Here is a 22,180-nt window from a genome sequence, read left to right on the forward strand (position 1 = left end):
CATGCTGCCTTCATCCCTTAGTGGAATTTGCTCCTTGGGCTGACATGCATGGACATCTGATGTGCTAAGCTGGAAGAAGAGTGTATGATGTGTCCGTTACAAAAGCTTAGAAACACCTCTCTGGCTAATACGTGGTGCTGCTGTTCCCCTGGGAGTTTTTTTCTTTCTACCTCAGTCATGCTTGTATTGGGCACACTTTCACCATACACCAAATGAGGAAAAATGGCCCCCTTCTCCGCATCTGGGCTTATTGCCTCTGAAAGAGGCTTGTATTTGGGTGCAGGACAGAATGAGAAGGCAGGGAGGTCCATACGGCTGTAATACATTTGCTGGCTAATTCTCTGCTACTGTAAAACTCTGCTCGTGCCACCTCTAATGACTTAATTCTATTTGTGGAAGGCTGTCTCAGATTTTCCAGGCCTTTTCTGAGCTCACCACACCACTTTTTCTGAGTTACTACTAATAACAACTGGCTAGGATAACTTGTTTTGAAAACTGGTGCAGCCACAGGTTAATTAACACAGTGCAAGACAAGCATAGGAAGATGATGCATATTATCAGTGCCTGTCTCATATCAATGCAATCGCTATCTATGTGGCTAATGAAAGTCATTATGCTTTATGGGACCTGCATGGCCAATGCTCTGTCCCAGTGGGTCTGAACTGTTGGAAACACAACTCCACCCTTGTCAAAGAAAGCCACAAAGTGAAGATCATGTGTGTTTTTGCCTTATATATGGATGCCAGAAAACTCAGCAGAAAACATCATACCTGCATAACCATATCAAGACATACATCAGGCAGAGAAGGAAGAAGAAAAGTTTCTCACTTCTCAGCTTCTAAGAATGGAATTAGAAAACAGAGAGCAGAAAGCTAAAGCAGCAGAGTCCTGCAGACCCTGGCCTTTTGATTTGGGACTTTTGTTCTCTACCCAGTGTCTCCCAAAGCATGTGCTGAGGACCTCTTCTGCAGTGTGCCCTCTGAGGAACAGAGTGATCCTGGGATCCAGGCAAACGATTGTTAACTCTGACAGTAAAACTGCCTCATGAGGTTATGATGGGAATTATACGGGTTATATTTCGTAAGAATAATAAACTACTTATTGCTATTGTATTTGGCGGGAAATCTCTTGAGAAGAGAGAGCAAGCTTTGAGCATTCTGTAAAAGTACCGATTGGCTCCATCTGGAGGTGGCAGCTGAGATGACAGACACCATCAGTTTGGGAAAGCAGATCGTAAGCAGGGCTGAAAGAGTGAGAATCGACTCCTCAGCCCTGTGTTGAAGACTTGCCTGCTAAAAGCAGGTCTCCAGTCTTTTATGGCTTCTCTTTTCAAAAATAAAGGTCACTGAGGATGTGATGGTTTCTGTGCATTTGTACGTTTGGGATGGGAAGAATTTCTAGTCCTGCTCCCCCTTGGTTTTCCTGGAAGGTGCCCTGGAGCCCTGCTAGGTTTCTCAGTGCTGCGTGAGAGAAGGAGTTGAGAAGGCTCCTTACAGAGGTCCCGTCCATCCGTCCCTGGCAGCCTGTGTGACCCGTGCTCACCCAGGGAGTCCTGCAGGGAAGCAAGAAGGTTGCAATGGCAGTAAATGAGCAGGCAAAATCCAACCAAACAAAATACCCCAAACTGGCACTGTCTTGAAAAGTTCAAGATTCCCACATGGGAACTGGACTCAGGCCATCAATAAATTGAAGTCCAGGGCATGACAAGTATCTATCTTTGACTTAAATGCAGAATACAGGGTTCCATATCTGAGTTGGGATGGTTGTCGGTGTTGGCTCTGAAGGCCCATGACTGCTACCTTTTCCCTTCCCTTTCTAGTGACAGTCCTGCATTGAACTAGGTCATCACTGCATGAGAGACCAACTGGGTAACCAAAGGGCCTGGGATCTATACCAAGATGTTTTATAGTTGCTCACTGCTAAGGCATGAACCAATGTACAGGAATAAACATGTGTGTGCACATGAAAGCTCTTCTGTGCATCCCTTAGCAGTGCTCAAAACTTCTGCCCTGAAGAACAAGCTTTGATTATTTTTTTTAATTCCTACTTTGCCAAAACCGGCAATGATATCTGTTTTCCTTGCAAGTCCAGGACTCCAGTTACCTGCGTGCCACTTCTGCAGAACCCCGTTTCTCTTCAGCCAGGCATGACAAGAGCTTTAACTGTGCAGGGCGGATTGGCTGCAGCAGCTCCTGTGGGCGCTCTCACCCTCCTCCCATCCCCTTGCAGGTGAGCGTTGCTCCTGCGGCCATCACTAACGGATGGCATCTGCAGAAGTAAGAAGCTCCCGCTGTTCAAGGCCACTGGAAGAGGGTGGTGGTGACCTGGGACACTGAGGCTCTGACTCTACCCCAGCTTTAAGAACAAGGGCTGGGCAGTATTTTTCTCACACCTCTGGATGTGCTGAGCACCTGCTGGCATGAGGTTTTTCCTCCAGTATGTGGGCTGTTTTTTTGCTTTTTTCTCTACTGGGTTTTTGATAGCATCTACCTGGACAGACTGCTGGATGGTGAATGCTGATGATTCCCTGGAGGTAAGATCGGGGTGAGGAGAGCCTGATCACCAAACAAATGTGTCCTGGAGAGAGTTTGGTTCCAAGCACCATTGCTCCACTCTCATGTACTTTTCCCCTGTTGTGCTGGATGAAAGTGGATGAAAATCAAATGAATGACTCTAGCAAGAGCAGGGGAAAAGTGGTATTTTGTGTAATTGTCTCTGCCAGACTTTATTATCCAGACTCTGCTCTTACTTAGTAAGTTCAGAAAAGGTCTACAGGCTCTAGGTTTAAATGTGCATGAACTTGACTACAGTTACCCTGCATCTCTAACCTGCATCGATATTTTGGAGATGTTTCTAATTCTGTAGGTCAGACTTCTTGGTGGAAAAGTCCAGCGTGTACACCTGTACTTTTCAAGTCTTTTTCTTAACAGCCATTAAGGTATAGGGCTAGCAGAAATTTATGGGGAGCATGGGGACTAGCGTCAGATCCAGCATTCAAACATACCTTCTTGAACTGGTGCAGACATTAGCACCCTCCTGTTAGAGAAAAGTATTGGCAAAAGTAAACTGCAAACAAGGGAGCAGAATGCTGCATACATGCAAGCTACGCCCCAGAGACTCCAGACCCCAAACTGTCACCGTTTCTCCAGCACTCGGTACTGCAAGTTTGTAATTTTCTTCCCAGAGCAGCCAGCCAACACCTTCTGCATATTTAAAGGCTGCAGGTCCACAGTGTGGGAATCTGCTCTCTGGTAAACAGGGTGTTTAATGCAGTGAAGGTGAAACACCTTCCAAGACAGGGAGTTTGGCTGAATATATCAGGAGAAAACTTTCTACGTGCTATCCAGCATAGGAAACCAGAAGAGCTCCTCCGCACTCAATGATGCAACACAACATTTAGCTGCATCACATCAAGTGATGAATTATCTGAAGAAGGCTAAAAGTGATTACAAGAAAAATACTTTTTTTCTCTATGTCACATGAAGTCCCAACAATCTGACTGGCAATCCCACCCTGGAAGGTGGTTGTTGATGCTGAGGTGGTCATAGATCCAGTTCTGTGAGGTTGCTGATGGCAAGTGTGTCTGCTCAGTGAGCCTCTTTGCAGGGAAAACAGTGTGCACCCACTGCTGCTGGTTGGAATATCACTCTTCATTTGTCAACTTAATTCGGGAGATACTTTAGGTTCATCTCAGGAAGCTGTGAATCACCTGGAGTCAGCTGAATATATCAGTATGCTCAGAAAAGCCAAATGGATCCCAGATTGTGCTATTATTTCCAAGAAAATCAGAAGAGGGAAACCTAGCTCCTGAGTAAAGCGAGTCCAGGAAAGAACCAGTCCGTTACCCTGAGGCTGTGTAACCTTGTCTTATTGGCACAAAGGCACCTGTGCTGGGCTGTCACCAAGTGCTCCATTAACACCCAGCTGGGTTATTAGCAGCCACTACTCTCACATTCCTACTCTGAGTGTGAATACTAAATAATGGAGAAAAACGCCCCCAGCCTTAATACCTGACCGACTGATCTCCTTAATGGCCCTAATGACTCACTGCCTCTCTAAATACAGGAATGCAAGTAAACTGTCCATGGCCAGGAAGGCGTGGAGTCCACAATGACTCCTGTTCTCAGCTGGAAAAAGGGGAACTCGGGCAACTTTTCATTTCAGGAGAAAGGAGCTCCATCATCCAGCATAGAAAGTCGCCTGGGTTTGACCCTGGTCCCCAGCAGCTGGGGAGGAGGAAGCCCTCGCTGTGGTCCCGCTGGAGAGGAGCAGCCCAGGAGACAGAGGCCGGGGAGCACCGGGAGCAGCCGCCTCGGGGGCTGCGGGGGCCCCGGCCAGCGCTCAGCTCCCCCAGCCCCTCGCCCCCCTTCAGAAACAACCAGGTTACGGCAACACAGAAAGTGGTGTAAGCTGGTGCATTCTGTGTGCGCATCAAGACAAGCCTGGGGCAATTTTTGCAGTAGGTTGTGCTGGAAAAAAACCCATAATCTGCTTCCCAACAAGCGCTGTATTGTGTACACAGTCCCTCCCTGTTGCAGGTGGATTAAAAATATTAGCGCTACTGTTAAATGCTGCCTGTTTTACTCTCGTGCTGGGCTTGTAATCATCGCGTGTTGGCATCTTTTTACAGTACGGTAAAACACTGTGACTAACATCACTCACGTTTGTCTTCTGTGCTTTCCCCGGAGGGGGAAGTGTGTGCTTCTTCTGTCAATTTTATTAGAATTATTTTAATATTAATTATACATTTTGCAAAGGATATAATTTTATATATATTACAGTCATTATGCAGTTTATGTTTTACATGCATACTTCTGTTAGGGAAAGCAGGTCGTGGCAATGTGTTTCGTAATCAAAGCGGGAGATGAGGAGTTTGGCTGCGATACTGAGCTTCTCGGGGAGTCCTCGTCTGGGTCCAGGGAAGCTGGAGCAGATTTGCCATGGTGGGAAAGAGGTGATGGGGAATTAGTGCTACCAACATGGTGCATGGGTCCGGCCACGGGATGGAGAAATCCATGCCCCCACATGATGCCCCAGCCAGCCCTGACCCCCCTCCCGTTTACAGCAGCGAGTTCCCGTGTGCCTGAGGGTCTGCGCTGTCTGCGCAAGGGCATCCCAAGGGTGGTCTGGGAGCAGGTTAACAACCAGAAGGACAAACGGTGCACAAAGCAGAGATAACAGAAACTGGAATAACTCAGCAGTGGCTCAGGCCAGCCACAGGTCCCCCCTCTGACGACTGTTCCCATCACTCCCGCACCAGGCAATGAGACATTGCTGTGCATGTGCTGCATAGAGGTGGGCTGATCCCTGCTTCTGCCTGTGTTCAGCACTAGCAGGAGTAGGTGACAACTGAAACACCCCAAGAAACACAAAACATTTATCAAGTTTTTTCTAGTCTGGAAAGGGGCTTGTTTCACAAGCTGATCACAACTGTTGCACCTTAAAACCTCTGTTTTGCTTGGAAGCTGACAAAGCCTGGAATCCCATTAGTCTCTTTATAAATAACAGAGACGAAGATGCTGCTTGTAAGATTTAAAAAAACAATACTAATGCGAGCCAGTGAGGAAGTAACTGAGAGTATTAGCTGAAAACAGAGTACTATGAATAAGCCTACGGTGGTTTGGGAGGAACATGAAATGATATAAATACAAGTGGAACAAAATGTGATTTAATAAAAATATGCTAATTTCAAGCACAGCCTGAACAGTGGTGAGTTAAGACAGAAGAGGAGCTGCAGCTGGATTAAGAGGGCCATGGTAAAAACTTACATCTAATATAAATATGGAAAATTGTTTTACATGACCCTGTTCTCTTGAAAAACACAGAATCAATGAAACCAGGTTTTTCCAGCACTGCTGCTCATTTTTTTGTGATATTTTTCATTAACCTTCCCTGAAATTCTCAGAAATTTTAAGTAGTTTTGATTGTTTTCACTCAAACATAAATAGTATCCTTTTTGCCAGTCTGAAGTAGTGAGTCATTTTTACTCACCTTTTATCCACAATGCAGTTATCACAGAGAAGGTATACAGTTTGGCTCGGGCATTGTATTGTGGAGAAAATACTGTGGTTGGTTACAGACTTCAATACATCCTGAATGAGACTTTATTAAGTGGCTGAGATATGTTATTATCTGCTCTGTGATTTGCACAGTGCAAGAGAAATTAATTTATTGCATCATCCAAGCAAGCCTGGTCCCCTTCCCCTGCGTGAAACCCATTCGAGAGTTTCTCTTTCCATTAACTGCAGCGGGTGTTGCTGGCAGCAGCGGGGCAGGCTGGATTCCAGAGCTGCACCGACATTAACTCCGCTCCTTATATGAGCAATTCCAGGAATGTTTTAGAGGTGCTTGTTGCTGTATTTGCATTGGTAATGAAAACACCTCCCATATTAAAGTGACTTATGGAAGGTTGGGCTGGGAATGGTATCTACGGCTTCAGGACAGCGGAGACAATTAGCCATGATGCTACTGCAACGTCTGCTGAGTCTCGATGTCTCAGTGATGAGTGTGGCTTGGGCACGCGTGGTCCCATAGCCGGCAGCACACCGGGAGCCCCAGGGCCAGGATCAGCGCTGGCTGCCTCTCATTTTCCAGCCAGCATTTACAGCTGAGTAATTTGGGGGCAGACTTCCACACGCGTCTGGAGAGGGGCTCACATCCACACCTCCGCTCTGCAGCAAAGCGCTCCTCTACCCCGCCGCGGCCACCTCCCATTGCGGGCGCCCAGCTCCTGGTGCAATGCCTGCCCCACCAGTCATACTCCCCTCTGAGCTGCTCCTTCTCAGCAGGAGGATGATGTAAGGGGAGCATGGACAGCAAAGTCTCAGGTCGTCTGGTCCATAGCCCTGCCCAGCTCAGCCTAGACAAGCATTTGGCAAGGAGTGATCAAACCTGCTCTTAGATCTCTCCCATCAGCCACCCCCCAGCTCCTGCCAGAAATTTCCTTCAGAATTTTTATCCTTACCAACAGGAAGTTTTTTTTCCTAATGTCTAGTCTGAATTTCTTTTGCTCTAATTTAAAACCACTAGCAGGGACACAGAAAACATTGTCCTCCTTCTCCATCCTGCCACTTTTCTTCTTCTTCAAGCTAAACAACTGCGGTTTACCATTGACATAACTGGACCAGGATTTCTGTTGAAGGGCCTAGCTGACCATTTACTGTGTTGGTGGATATGTTAACTTACTGTCTTCTTTCTCTTCTCAACCTACAGGTGAGTACAAAATGCCGTGGCCTGTGGTGGGAATGTGTCACAAATGTTTTTGATGGGATCCAAACTTGCGATGAGTACGACTCCATCTTCGCTGAGCACCCTGGTATGTAAGAGTCAAAGATGTTTCTACAAGTGGTGGTGACACCTGACTGTAAACAAAAAGAGCATCTGTTCTACTCAGTGACAGATAATTTGGTGCACATACGTATTAGAGCCATTTTTCTTTTCTCAACAAGGTATTACTCCCAGGGTAAGATGGACAAAACTTCACCCCAGAAAAAAATGTTCCCATGGGGTCTGACGCCATTACCCACCCACATTTCCATTCCTTGTGCTCTAGAATGACCCGCTTTTGTCCTGCAGTGAAGCTGGTGCTGACCCGAGCCATGATGATCACAGCAGATATCCTGGCAGGATTTGGATTTCTCTTCCTTGTCCTGGGACTCGACTGCGTGAAATTCCTTCCTGATGAGCCACTCATCAAGCTGCGCATCTGCCTGGTGTCTGGAGTTACGTTGCTCATTGCAGGTATTTGCTGCTGCAACCCCACCCTGCAGAACACTCTTTAGCAAAGGGGGAAAGTTTTAAAGCCTCCTCTTATTTTGGGGAGAGGAGTTGGTGATTTTCTAGGGGGTAAACATGGGGGAAGGATTTGCTTTACTTGTGCCATATAGCTTCCTCTGTTCACTGCCTGCCCCTAACAGCACATAGATGAGTTTATCTGCTTTCATTTAATTTAATGACCAGATGACTTGGCTCTGAGTTGACTGACTTCCATTTACTGCTGTTTTACTGTGAAGAAGTCAGTGTTGTTGATAAAGCAAAGAGACCTAATTGCCGAAGGACTAGAATGTCCTGGCATCCTGGTTTGGTTCCTGGCTCTGCCACAGATTGTGTGACCTTGGGCAAGTCACTTAGCCCGAAATCTCTGCAGCCGATCTCTAATAAAAAGATAATAACACATCTATCTCTCCTAGGTGATAAACACCCATCTGACTGAGGTGCTTTGCTGTTACAGCCAGTGGGAGAATTTTAAATGCAAAAATAAATAGGCAGCCAGCTAGGTACCAAGTAATTTAATTTGACTTTATGCCAATATCTAGCATCTACCTCTGATTCAGTGTAAGCAGATTTAACACATAACTCACCCCAGCACATATAAAACACTTTGAGAGGTTCTTTTAAACATCCTCCATTCACCTCCCAAAGTTTGTCTGAAAACCACTGTCGAACTTCTGAAAGTCAAAACAGATTAGAAAATTAAATCCTTGAAGCAGCTTTACAACAAGTTGATAAACAAGCTGAGAAGGGAGGAGCTTTCTGCCTTTTACTGCAAAAACCTGAGTGCTGCCAACCGGCACTGATGGTGTGTGTGAGTGCCAGCACAGCCTCTGCCTGACAGCGCTCCAGCTGATACCAGTAGGAGCCAGGGCGAATCCGCCAAAGTGACTGGGCTGAGACCGAAGAGGGGCCAAAACCTGCTGTCCGAGGAAGGTCTTCCCATCCTAAAGTCTGAGCCAGCAGACAGCAGGCTAGAGCTCCAGATTTTATGTTTGTGATCTCCTCGTGGTCCATTTGGGAGCGCTGTGTGGTACCTCCCTCCTGTCCTGCAGGTCTCCCAGGCATTACCGGCTCGGTGTGGTATGCCGTTGATGTCTACGTGGAGCGCTCCTCTCTGGTCTTCCACAATGTGTTTCTGGGCATCCAGTACAAGTTTGGCTGGTCGTGCTGGCTCGGCATGGCGGGGTCCCTCGGCTGTTTCTTATCCGGGGCCCTGCTCACCTGCTGCATGTATGTCTTCAGAGGTGAGGAACTGTAGTAGGGCTGAAACACAGTTCAGAGACAGAGCCATTGCTCGGGGCGTGCTACAGGCACACAGGGTGGGGAAAGTCCTTCGGGGGCATCCTTTAGCATGGTTGCTCATCCCCAGTAGCAATATCTTCAGCTGTAAAATGGGAATAGTGTTATTTCAGCAGCTCTAGAAAGCACATCAAGGTTTTCAGGTGAGAGCTGAGGTGTAAATATGACATAAAATGTGTTATTATGTCATATCTTTGAGCACTGCTTTCTCTGCCTTTCGAGGCTTTGCAGCTGAAAGTCACCAAGCACTCATTAGCAGATCCTGTTTCTCTCCCTGTGCCTCACAGAGACCAGCTCTGGAAGACTCCACTCTGCTTACTCCTTGAGGAAAGGCTATTCCTCAGCTGGGACAATTGTAACAAATGTGCATTTGCCATCCTCGCAAACAGCCACTGCCAAAATGTACGCAGTGGACACAAGAGTGTGAGGAGGAGGTAAGCGTTCCAGAAAGAACTCTACTTTTATTTGTAGTGGCTTGCACAGAGACCCAAGCTCCTGTGGTTGTGATACGGATGCAAAGTTAAATTTCAAGGACGTACTGTATGCTACAATGTTTGCATTATGAGAGCTTCAAAAAAACCTTCCTTCAAGAAAGTAATCTCTGAGAAGATCTTGCTTTAGGGAATCCTGTTGTCTTGAGTGCTGAGGCCACTTGCATAAGCACAGACTGAAATAACCAACACAAACTCTTTCAGCATTTGGCTCAACAATATCGGTACGAGTGAGATAAATCAGCCGCTCCTGGATCAGACCCCAGCGTTCCTCATGAAGATCCCCAAACTGTAAGATGGATCCGTTCCATGTCTGGCAATGTGTCGACAGAATGTACAAAGCAGAAAATACAGGCGAAGAGAAGGACTGATCGTCTGGCCAACATCTGGACCCTGTGCACCCAGCATGGGTGTCTGCTCCTCTTAAAGGCAGCTGGAAAGTTCAGCAGAAGATAAAGAGCTGTGTTAAATGCCTGGCCCTCTCTTTGGCCCATGAACACCTGCACTGAGGAAACACTGCAAATTCAGGTGCATTCTTCCCTGCAAAATACAGTCCTTCTCAGTAAGTGTGAAAATATACATTACAGGTGCTCTAGACTCACTGAGATCTGGAAATTGCCAGCTTCTTTCTCCTTAGTAAAACTTTTGCCTGGACAAAGACAAAGTGAGTGAAGATCCAAGACCTGACCTTGTGCACGGCAGTATGTCTATACCAGCTAGAAAATAGGATAAAGGATAGTAAAATCTATTGTCCCTTTCTATCAAAAGATATTTAAATCCAGTTCAGGACTGTTGTCCCCTGCTGCAATCCAGGTTGCCATAGGTTGGATGAAGCTAGAGCTTCAGCCATGTCTTCACTAGGGTTGGTGAAAAAACCCAGCGTGGTTTAGCACATTCCCTAAGGATGGATGCAAAAGTGCTGACAGCCCTTCCATGCCTTTGAAGGAAAGAGAAGCGGAGACACAGTTTTCTTAGGCTTGGTAGGAACAGCCCAAATCCAGTCCTTTCTACCATGAGCACCACATCATATGGTCATGGGCACCAGGGCTGAGAAAAGGCTCTCAGCACAGATATACCTGTTCAGGGGGAGTGGAGGAACAACAGCGGGGTCTCAGGAGGTGTGCACAGCCATGGGTACTGAGGCTCCACCAGAGGTAGGCTTCCTCCACTGACTGCTTGGTGGGGAGACTGGATGGAGAAACTCCCTCCCTCCCCACTGGTAATATGAAGTGAAGCCTTATGTTATGAGGGCCAGTGGGAGATGGGATGGCTGTAGATGGAGTGGGCTAGGTCCCGAAAAGCACCTCTGATAGCACCTACGATGGAAGATAAGGGGCTGAGTCCTCTCATGGATTTTCCTGGAAGCAGCATCTTGTGCTGCAGCACAGAACTGACCAGCAATGGTAAAACATAACCCAATACTGACATGGCTCCTGATCAAATAACACTCAAGCCCTGGGACAGACGGGACAACAGCAGGTCCATATGGCTTTGCTACAGGCTCAAGCACCTCCACAAGGCTCAGACCATAATGCAACCATCTTAGCAAGAGCCCTCATGGCAGTGCTGCTGCCCAGGCGAGGGAGGCTTTGTGCCTGCAGAGTTCCTGCTGCTTTCGTTGGCACACGTTTATGTTAGCCAAACTGAAAGCAACTTATTGCCAACAGATGAGCTATATTGAACAGATGTAAACACAGTAGGAGAAGTGACGGAGGCTTTTTTACAAAGTCCTGAGAGACGAGGAGTACAAGAGTTATGAGCCATGTGATGAATTCATGGATTATACCAAGAATGCACAAAGAGATCTGGAGGTGATAGGAATTTCTGCCTGTTATTGCAGGAAACTGGAGAGGCAAGACCATATCCAGAGCTTTTTCTTTTTTAAAAACTTTTTCACAGTCGTGTCAGAAACATGTATTTGCTGTGGGGCTTTTGGGGTGGCAGAACTGGAGCTGGTACACCATGCTGGAGGAGTGAAGCTCCGGGGATGTTTGTAGGTGTGGTTCCTGGGCTGTGCCTCTGCTTCCCTGCTCCTTCAGCAACATGCCGGGAAGGAAGGGGAGGGAAAACCTGCTGAGAGGCAGAGCTGTGCTCTCCCACTGCTGGGATTCCTGTGCCCCTGCTCCTCCCTGAGGGAGGCCAATGCTGCCTCAACCTCCCCAAGGGAGGAGAGATGCCCATGCCCTGGGCTGCCCAGCCTGACTCACCCAGCACAGAGATGGTCCTCCAGAGGAGGTACTGAGCAAAGACCTCATCACTTGGACCAAAATCCTGAATCGAATCCTTCCCAGACTATGCAGCTAGCATGTTAGCCCTCACCACTAACACACAGGGACACCCGCCAGCCTCTTGTTGCTGTTTTCTACAGCTCTTTCTGAGGCATGAAGATTATCTCTTGCTGGGAAGATTTATTTCTTGTTTAGCAGAGGAGAAATAGTCTGGCATCACCTGCTAATGCAGGTGTAATTGCAATCTCAGACCATTGATTTCTCCTGTTGTTTTTCTCCTGTAAGCTGTATTTGAGGAGACTTCTGGGCCTTTGTCCTAATGGTCTTGAGCTTTTTTTAAGGTGGTGGGAGGTGTTTTGTGCCTTGCAATGTGTGGCTCACACCAAGCAGCAGCTCAGTGGACACTTTGGGATTAAACGCGTGTGCCCTGGTCAGGGGTGAATATAGCGAACCAGTCTCATTAGTCCCTCCAGCCCTGTGGTCCTCCTGGGGGTACACAAATAAGGCACGTGCATAACCCAAACACTACCTTAACTCAGGGTCCATCATCCTTAAATATACATGTCTACAAAGAATGTTGCATAAACATTTGTGAGCCTTGTGAAGGACACTTCAGTACCTATGTAGAATAAGGGTTAATTCTTTAACCATGCTCCTGTTCTAGCCCCATGCTACGATAGCTTTTGAGGATCTATCTCCTGCACAAGAGGACTAGGAAAAGGTCACAGCACGCCTTAGGTTTGCCAGGTTAATGTTTTGTAACAACCAGTCCAATGCTGCATTGCTTCATTATTCAAATCCTGCTGACAGTCTATCTGATATTTTGATCAGTTGTTAATTCACTGTTTGATTTAATTCTGACTGATTTCATCACTGCAGTATTCACTCCTCATTAGCTCATTACCATGCCACAATGCAGATCTATTTTAGTTTGGTTGTTTATTCATTACCAAGAAACGTCCCAGAAAGCACACAGGACTTATTTTTTCTTTCAGAATTACAACCAGTCCCTAAGGCTAAATATGGTGAGGTGAGCTCAAATATTAAGGTATTTCCTTAATACCTACCTACATCCCATTCAGCAGCAGCTCGCTAGGAATGACAATAGACTGACTTTGCCTTCCTGATGGCCTTTGATGGCTTACCAAGGCTCTTTGCTCAGTTGCAATTTCCAGCTGAGGCCCAACATTTAATTCTTCAATGCCAACAGCCTTTTAGGATTCCCCAGATTTTCACTAACTTCCAAAGAGTATTTTGTATGTTTGGGCATGTCAGTCTCATTGCTTCATTTCCCAGGGTATAGGCAGAGTCAGGGACTTAGCTGAGAGCTGGGACTCCCACATTTCCTCCCTGCTGTACCCACCCCGTGGTGTCTCCTTGAACCTGGGGTTCCCCATTGCCCTCTCCGCTGACAGCACACAGCTTGGTGCAGTCTGCCAGGGATCCGGCTGTTTGCAGGTTATGGAAAATAGCAAAGTCTTGTAGGTAAGCTCTTTGCTAAGTTGATTTCATGCCTTACAGATAGATATTGATTTCCTGTGTTGATACAGGCAAGTGAGAGAGCAAAACAATGGTATCTGCAATGGCTGTCCTTTTCTGCATGCAATATTTCGTCCTCTCACTACCTCGATCAGCCTTGTTCATAAGGGCTCTTAATAACTCCGGCTGTAATTAGGACTCACTCTTACTGTGACCTTGTGAAGTAAACTATCTTCTACTGCAGCTGCATGAATATTTCCCAAAATATGGATTTCCCGCCTTTTGACACACATTGTAATGTGATTTTGGTGTGAATTCAGTAGATCTGAACTATTATTTTCAGTAGATAAGAATGTAACTTCAAAATTATGTTTTCCTTACAAATTGTAGCATTAGTGAGGTATAATAAATGCAGTTGCCTTTGAGTGTCATGTTTCTTTAACCCACGTCCAAGTTTCGCCCAGAAAGGTGCTTTGCCAGGTGACCTGCTCTGACTTTTGTCAGAAATCACTGCTCCTGCAAGGACACACAAAAGGCAGCAGCACAAACAGGACCAGCCCTCGGGAAAGTGATTTTGGACACCGCCCAGACCTTTGCTGGTAGCTACAGACCCCAGGCCCCAGTGCACACCTACAGCAACAGGTCTTCAACAACTGTAGACTTTATCCCCAGTTTAGACACATCTACTTATAGTCATTTTATAAACTTTCCAAGAGAGAAAAGTACAATTCCACCAAGAAGGTGAAGTTTTCTCTCTCAGCTGGGGCTGGACCCCCACAGTTTGCTCTTCTGCATCTGTTAAATATTGTGGACAAGCGATTAATGACTGAAATATTCTGTTCAAGCACTGTTACAGGGAGCAGAGAACAATTTTCTCCCCGTAGCTCTGGGGTCCCTGCTGTAAGATGCCTTTGAGCGGGAAAGGAACGAGCCAGAATTGTGCCATCTAGTGACCTGAAGAGAGCGAGCATCTGTCCCCGGCCCCCTCCTCTTCCTCCCTGCGCAAAAGCCTTTAGTCCATAATCCAGAGTCTTCAGATGACAATAAAACACAGATTAATGAGCATTTCTATTATTTTCCCATCTTTCGTGTGCAACCCTCCTGGCAGCCTTGACCGATCCCCTGTTATGACTCAGCTGCCTTTGGTTTTGCTCTATTTTGCCCGAGAGCCAGTTTATGACTTTATTATTCATCTCTTGATGTGTGGAGGTGAAAGTCTAGCCATGTGCCTCACCACGTTCCCTCCGTCTTTTGCTTCCAGATGGTCACCAAGCAATTAGCTCCTCTGCACAGCTCCTGTTTCCCCCTCTCAAGGTTTACTGACAACAAGTTCCCCCACGAACGCATCTGCCTTCTAGTGTTTTCTGGGTTTTTCTAGAGCAGCTTGCTGTTTCTTCTCAAAGTCAGCAGGTAATATAAGTCAGAGGATGAGTGGCAGCCAGAGGTTCACAGCAGAACAAGTACTTTTCCGAAGTGGACCCTATTCCTAAGGTGATGAATTATAAAGGAATGGCTCATCTTTCCTTATAACTCTGGAAATGTCAGCCAAACTGCATTAACTGCCCTCATTAAGGGCTGAGTGCTTACTAAAGCATAAGATACCAGCCAAAATCTCTGCTTTTGTAAGAATGGGAACACAGGTCTGGAGATACCTTGCCCATTCTGCTGGAGCACTTGGGAGTAAGGGGGCAGGCTGGGAGAAGCAGCTTTCATAGGCAACAGTAGGTCGGTGGGGCCATCCCAAATACATCTGTAGAAGGAAGGAACCCATCCTTTTCTTCATTTCAATGATCAGGAAGCCAAGGACCATGGCAGTGCCCACTGAGCCCCCTCTCAGGGTACTCTCCTTCCCCACCCCAACCTAGCAGCAAGGTCAGTTTATGCCCCCCCCACCCCAAGCAACCCTATACAAACTCTTTTTGCAGGTGGGTCCAGCTGGAGCCTGATTTTGCGACAGCCAGTAGCTTGCTTTACTGTAAGCCACTTGATGTAATTTTGATGGAATAATTGTATTCCTTTTGTGAATAATTAAAGCACCCCAAACACGAAGCCGAATGCACTTGAATGCGCAGTAGTAGCACAGAAACACAAAGCTGTTCCCACGGTTTCTGCAAGAGCGGCAGCCTCCTGGGTGCGTTGCTGAAAGCCTCGCTTGCCCTCTGTTGGGTGGCTGGGGAAGGATTTACTGTTCGGTATTGAGTGCCACTTACTGGACCTTGTGGAATAGGGATGCAGAGTGATGGAGGCATTGAAACCAGAGCAGTCCTTGCTTGTTAGTCTCTCCAGCCAGCTGATTAGAAGGTGACATTCAATGAAATTAAAGGCAGCAATTTCTTTAGAGCCAAGCAATTAATAAGCGGGAGACGGTAATGTTTTATGCAGCTTATAATACAGACAACCTGTGGAGTTCACTTCCACAAAGGGTCACTGAAGCAAATGTAGTGTGTAGGTGGGAAGGAATTGATGGCTGATTTAATGCCCACTAGCAGGCTATGCAAGCTGAAGTGACAAACATAATCAAATCTCATGCTTCGGGGCATAAATTGAAGGGGTTGAGTAGTGGAAGCAGTTATATATATATAAAAGGTCTGATCCTGAGAGGTGCTGATTACCTGCAATTCTTACTAAGTTCAGCCAGAAAAAGGACATTCAGGAATTGCTCGACTTCTCTGCTGGCTGAGTCTGTACTTGCTAATTTTCCTTATTAATAATCCCTGTAATATTTTAGCTTGCTGGCACAAACATTCATTTTGCTACAGTAACATTTATTTCCTTTCACACAAGAGTCAAACATTAAAGTTGCTTCTAAAATAAGATTTTATGGAGGTAATTTGCGACGGTGCTGGCAGAGAATTTGTCTCTCAAAAATGCTATAATTCTTTATCTAGCGAAGGTACTTATATAGCCTCATTATGAGAATATGTGAGCACTTCATAACCTTTAGTGGATTTATCTTCCCAGTTTCCTTCCTGAGCCGCGGAATCGGTACTAACCCCACTCTACAGGTGGTGAGCTGCTCCATAAGGCAGGCTGTGGGACTCCATTAATCTTTTGGGGTACCTAAGATGGACCCAGCTGCCCAGCTGCTTGACTGTGAGCTCGTGGCTCCCTGGGGACGTGGTGCACAGCACTAGTGGTGACATTGACCTTCTGCATGAAAAGGTATCTGATTGCAGCCCCCAGCCCTCACCATTGAAAGAGCAGAGGTAGAGAGGTCAGGCAGGCTGAATCCAGCCTGCAGTGACCTGCCCATGACAAACAAAGGAAAGATTTGCTTTCATCTGGAATCCAGCTAAGGGGGAATTTTGGCATCTTTCCTCTGTAATTTGAGAACTAGGCAGGCTAATACCTCCTAGGAATGGCTTAGGTAGAGCTGATCTTGCTTGGGTATAAGGCAGTCTTCTTGAAGTCTCTTCCCATCTTGTCTGCAGTGGTCACCTCAAAGAAAATGGCATTCTTTATCCTAATACATTTCTGTAGCTAAGCACCAAATACCTAACCCCATAATTCATGTCTATGAGGAACTGCCATGTGGGTCCTGGGTGATTCAAAGCCCATAGGTCTGCAATGCTAGGGCAAGAGTAGCTGGGGTTAGTCACCATGAAATTAAAAACAGCTTAAATGAGCAAACTCACTTTTTTCCCATGTTCTTTAGCCAGCTCCTGCTGCTGCTTACTCCCCCCGCCCCCATGATGCCCATCTCCTGCTTTCCCTCCCTGGCCATAAATTTGCTGCTTTTTGCACTAGACAAATCTGATATGCTGTGCTAAATATTTCAAATGTGGCAAACGATCCTTCATCGCAGAGTGGCATGATTGCATTACAATGTATTAGAACAACATGACTTTGCCAGAGGGTGTTTGTTGGCACTGTGCCGAGTGAAGGAGACAGCCCAAGTTTGAGAAGTAACTCTCAAGTCATTTATCAACATTCGGTCCTAAAACACATGGGGTTGCACCAGCTTGAGCAGCCTTAGAGAGATAAATCTGGAGGCTGAGCCAGAAACCCCAAACACAGACAGACTTTTGAGGGAGCTTCTCAAAATCCAGAGCCCTATCAAAATGTCAAGCTGAGCTCCTGTGAGAGATTCAACACATGCTTTTGGCATTTATTCTGTTGCATTTTGTCTCCCCTTTTATGTTCAGATGAAATATGTGCTGCTTTTCAGTCTCTTGGCCAACCTGTGGAAAAGGCTGATTTGATCTCACGCTGCTGTAGCATAATGGAAGATCCCCAATGAACCAAGTGGAATCGCAGAAAGCCAACACATGACATCTAGAGCTTGTTTTCCTTCATAATATCCTCATAGGATGGAGGCAACTCAGTTCCCCCAAGGCTGAACTGTGGGGCAGGAGAAGACATCTCCGCAGTCATGCAGGGGCTTGGAGATCCAGAGAATGGGCATTGAGGTGCTTCACTTGCTGGAAAAAAGCAAAGCCATAATTGTTCAGTAGACAGGTGTGAAGAGTGAGCGCAGGGGGTGAGAGAGGTGAGCCTGGGAGGAGCTGTCAAACCACTTGGAAACAAGAAAGGCATGGAAGTAATTTTTGAAGCATGGCATCACAAAGCCTCTCCCCACAAACTCCAGATGCAAGAAGTGAGAACAGAGGAATTTGGGTGCATTTAGGGTGGGTCGTCCCTGCGGAGACACTGTTCATGACCACCCAGAAAGCAGGCAATACCTCCTCTGGGAAGGGCATGACAGAATTAGCTTTATTCTTCTTGGAGGGACTGTTGTCTGGCCCTGCCTGCTGATGCTGCTGGTAATACCCCAGGGTCAGTGCTGGGTGCTACACATAGTCATTATAGCCCAGTCCTCTAAAGCCTGGGTGCTCCTGGGGGAATGCTGAGGGTGGCTACTGTGAAGAACAGCACCCACCAAGACAACTTTTTGACAGACCCCAGGATGTATCAGTCGCCTGCTGGGATGGCTCAAGTAGACCGGTGCAGTCTTGCCTGAGTGAGAAATGCAGGTCACATGTTGGAAAGTGCTGCCTGTCCCCAGGCAGTGCCCGTGGCTGTGCATGTCAGGTAGCTGAGTGTCCTGGCACCAAGGACAAGGTCCCACACATCTCCAGTGTTAGCATGGCCAAACCCCAGCTAGGGACCTTTGGGACACACGGACACAGGGAGAGCACTGAGTTCAGCTGAAGGTATGGCTGGGCAAAAGAGGACGTGGCTTGCTTAAGCCCTCCAGTCCATGGTCCAAATATCCCCCACAAGATGCCTGGGCTGGACTCCCCACTGTTCACCAGAAACTCAGCACCCAGCTGCAGCCCAGCTCCTACTCAAGCCTGGCTGCCTCTTACTAGGCTATGGATGGGCCATGGAGAAGCCCACCGGGGCCAGCAGGACCTTGCAGCAGGTAGAGAGAGGACTAACCGCAAAAGGCATCCGAGCTGCTAAGTGCAAAGACAGCCAGGGTGCTTCGGTGGGGGAGGCAACTCCGCCGTTTCAGCCAGCACTGCAGGCAGCAGCAGATCCCGCAGGACAGGAGCAAGGCCAGGAAAAACAACATCAGGAACCTGAGGCAGAGGCAGGAGGGGGGGAACAGCACCATCACCATCTGTGGGCAGCACCAACAGATGGCTGCATGTCTTCAAATTAACATATTCATTAACATCTTTTGCAAATAGCCGTTAAATGTTGCAGTTTCCCCATCAATGTACTGGACATGATCAAAGTCCCCGGAAACCAATGTCTCGGTGTTGAGTGCTCAGCGCTGAGTGCTGGCTGGAAATTCAAACATTTCTCCTCAAAATCATTCATCAGTTTTGCCCAGCTCAGTTGTCAGCATACAGTGAGGAGGATATGGATAAATGATTCCCATTAGTCAGTAAAGACAGAACACAGGGACAGCCCAGGAGCAATGCTCTCTAGCTATCAGTCTCTCTTAATGCCTTTCTCTCTATATATCCATCAAAGAATATTATTTGCCAGTTTTTCCTTCTAAAACAGATCTGAAACTTACCACACATACCAGCTGCTAAAGTTTTCATCGCTCTGCCCGACACACCTAACAAGGGAAAAATAAAAGGAGCTTTCAGTCCAGCGTGAGGGGACCTTACCGGCTCCAACACACGTCTACAAACATGAAGAAAAGCATCATCAGTAAGCAGAGGATTGAGAAGTTTTCCTCCATCAAGTGAACCCTATTAAAAGTTTCTCTATGTAGATGGGAGCAGATGCAGATGCTGCATGAAGCACCGTGCAACTGGTTTGCCTTTGAACACTGGCCTCCAGTGTTTTTGCTGAAAACCCAAAGGGTTGCCAGCCTCCCTTTCCTCTTTTGGAAATAAAACTAAATGGCCCTTTCCTGGATGCCCTCATTCCTCTGCCGTGTCAGTGTGCCAGGCAGGAGCACAGCATCCCCAAAAAAGCCCAGGGTGGGAGCAGCCGCAGGTGAGAAAATGGAGAGTCACACTCACCTCTCGCCAAGCTCACAGTCCGACTCAGAGTCTGCTAACTGAAAACACATGTGTAAATCAGAGAGGGCAGATATGTGTTGGTTTTTTATAATTTACCAGCATAATTACTGAACTTAGAGTGGGAAGTCAGAGAGGAAGAGCCATACAGGTGCTGGCTTCTGCAGGGATGAAAACCAGACCTCTCCTGAAAGACCGCAGGGCTGAGCTCTCACCTCTGCGTGTCTCTGGTTTGAGCTAGCCCGTATCAAAACCAGTGGATAACCTCGCAGAGAGCTTGATAAATTCAACAGTTTGCAGGTGAAAGCTGGGACAAGGGGAAAGCATTTTTTTTTATGTGAAAGAGGGAAGGATGAGAGCTGGGAGATGCAAGCAGGTGTCAGAGACTTGTTTACAGAACTGGGTTTGCTATTCAGAAATGTCTGCTGAAAATGTCCCGTGACCAAATTCTTTGTCTATAGCTCATTTTCCAGTAGCTAATTGTGAATGTAGCTGTAAATTGGAGCTGTTTTGACCAGATGTGTGCTCTACCCAGCATTTTCCTGTTTTCAGATAGTAGTGGTGCATCATTCTCAGAGTCAGGTTTCAGGTATTGCAAATATGTGAACCCGAAACTTGTTTTTCAGGTATATTTTCTACTCTCTGCTCAAGCAAGTTTATTTTTGCAAGCCTTGTTGATTTTAGCCTCGGTTTCAGGTTATCTGGGTACAAAGTAACTGGAGTGGTTCATTGGTATGATTGAATCAAATTCAATACAATTTTTGGCTGACTCTTGTTAGGTGTGTTATAACACTCGCCCAAATTTGCTACAAAAAACTTCAGATCAGGTATAAAATTGCAATAACACTGGGAAGCAGAATGAGCAAGGTGGAAGAATTAGATTTGTTTCTTGAAGAAAACTATTAGAATGTAATTTGTAAACCATTACTTTGGATTTCCTTCTGTGTATATCCAAAACACATAACGATTTCTGACTGACTTAGTCAAACTGGAAAGTTCTGTTCTATATTAGAAATTTGTATCAAATATGTATAATTGAGAGATCTCGTATTACATCTCCAATTAACAGGACTTATTTGTAAGGATTTTGTTGTGCAAAGCCTGTGTCACTGTAAACAGCAAGAAATCACCCCACAAATCTCTATAACGCATCTGATCCTGTGCACACACTGCCCTTCAGTCGCTAGTTTCACCAGAGGTCTTCAGGTATAAGAAGTCTTTAATATAAAACATTATCTACAAAATCTCATGAGCAGTTGAAGCCCAAACGAGGAATAGAGAAAAAGACAGAAGCTTCAACTCTTCCAGACGTGTCCTTTTAAAACTGAGCTAATTTGCCATGTCACACATGCACCCTGGTGCAGAATATTTTAATTTTGTTTTTGCACTTCAACTGATTATTAGAATAACAGGTCAAAAACAGACAGCCAGTTGCTGTGATTATGTGTACCTTGAGTATTCTTCATGGCTGAATGACAATCTCTGGACTCTCTTTTATCATCTTTCAAACTACCTTGGCAGAGGTACCTTAGCGTAGTTAAACTGCAGAAAAGTGCATCTGCTCTGAGGCAGTAATCTATCAATGCAGCCAAACACCCACCCGTGCTGCTGAAGTCCCATGCTCTTCCATTTCTATAGCCATAGACGGAATAAAGCATTAAGGCAGTCAGATTTTCTCTGCATTAATTGGAATTGTGGCAAATTGTTGCAAATATTAAATCCTTCCCAAATTCATCAGCTCCTCAAAAAATTCTTCCCCCCAAAATAAAAAGGGCTGATGACTAAATTCTATGAAAGTTGAAATCATCCCCGCACAAAATCCCTAAAATCAGCCTGGCCCCAGTGAAGTGTTTGGTTACCTGGAAGAAGGTTAAACACAGAACTCCAGTTCCTGTGATCCATGAAGTGAAACACAAAGTTCCAGGTCTCTGCATCACTAGCAGGAGAAACGTGGGAAGAGCTTTGTTTGCAGCAGTGTTTTAGCCTCTGTAATTTGGAGCTTTTAAAACTTCTCTGCACATTGTGCCTTCAGCCAGAGAACACGTTACCCAATGGCTTCCTACGCTTCAGAAATTACTGCTAGTCAGGGAATGAATTCGGGTTTGCATGGACACACTCAAACAGCTGCTAGAAGTTAAAGGAACACTATTTAAGGTCAGCACCTTGCAGTTGTTTCAGTATTTTCATAGCTGTTCACAAATTCCTGTTGCTGAAGCTTAGTTCCATATTAACCCACGGCTGTATTTAACAGGGCCTGCTACAAATAAAGAATCACTGGAGACGGTATCGTGAGGCCATGCTTTAATTACATGTTGCCTTCAGCTGCAATTCTGGCATTGCAGAAAAAGCAGAGCTACCTCCAACCATCTCCTATGCACTGTGCCTACCACCTCAAATATGTGCACCAAGGATGAAGGAAACTCTTCCCAACCTGAGACAACCACCACTGGCACCTCTACTGCTGTTATGCAGCTGCCAGGGGTTG

At 46.4% G+C, this 22,180-nt stretch overlaps 2 protein-coding genes across 2 annotated transcripts; one reads left to right on the top strand and one right to left on the bottom strand.

The window, feature by feature from the left end:
- Window positions 1-2,419: 2,419 nt before the first annotated feature.
- CLDN16 (claudin 16) lies at window positions 2,420-9,499 on the top strand. The gene is made up of 5 exons (XM_009486069.1): window positions 2,420-2,533; window positions 7,213-7,315; window positions 7,576-7,740; window positions 8,826-9,017; window positions 9,360-9,499. The coding sequence occupies exons 1-5, from the start codon at window positions 2,420-2,422 to the stop codon at window positions 9,497-9,499; spliced, it is 714 nt and encodes a 237-aa protein (XP_009484344.1).
- Window positions 9,500-17,545: 8,046 nt separating this feature from the next.
- TMEM207 (transmembrane protein 207) lies at window positions 17,546-21,629 on the bottom strand. The gene is made up of 5 exons (XM_009486070.1): window positions 21,555-21,629; window positions 19,699-19,736; window positions 19,242-19,286; window positions 18,653-18,795; window positions 17,546-17,691 (listed from the first exon to the last, which is right to left on the bottom strand). The coding sequence occupies exons 1-5, from the start codon at window positions 21,627-21,629 to the stop codon at window positions 17,546-17,548; spliced, it is 447 nt and encodes a 148-aa protein (XP_009484345.1).
- Between the last annotated feature and the right edge of the window lie 551 nt (window positions 21,630-22,180).

This window comes from Pelecanus crispus, chromosome 9 (genome assembly GCF_030463565.1).
Source record: "Pelecanus crispus isolate bPelCri1 chromosome 9, bPelCri1.pri, whole genome shotgun sequence".
Lineage (NCBI taxonomy): Eukaryota > Metazoa > Chordata > Aves > Pelecaniformes > Pelecanidae > Pelecanus > Pelecanus crispus.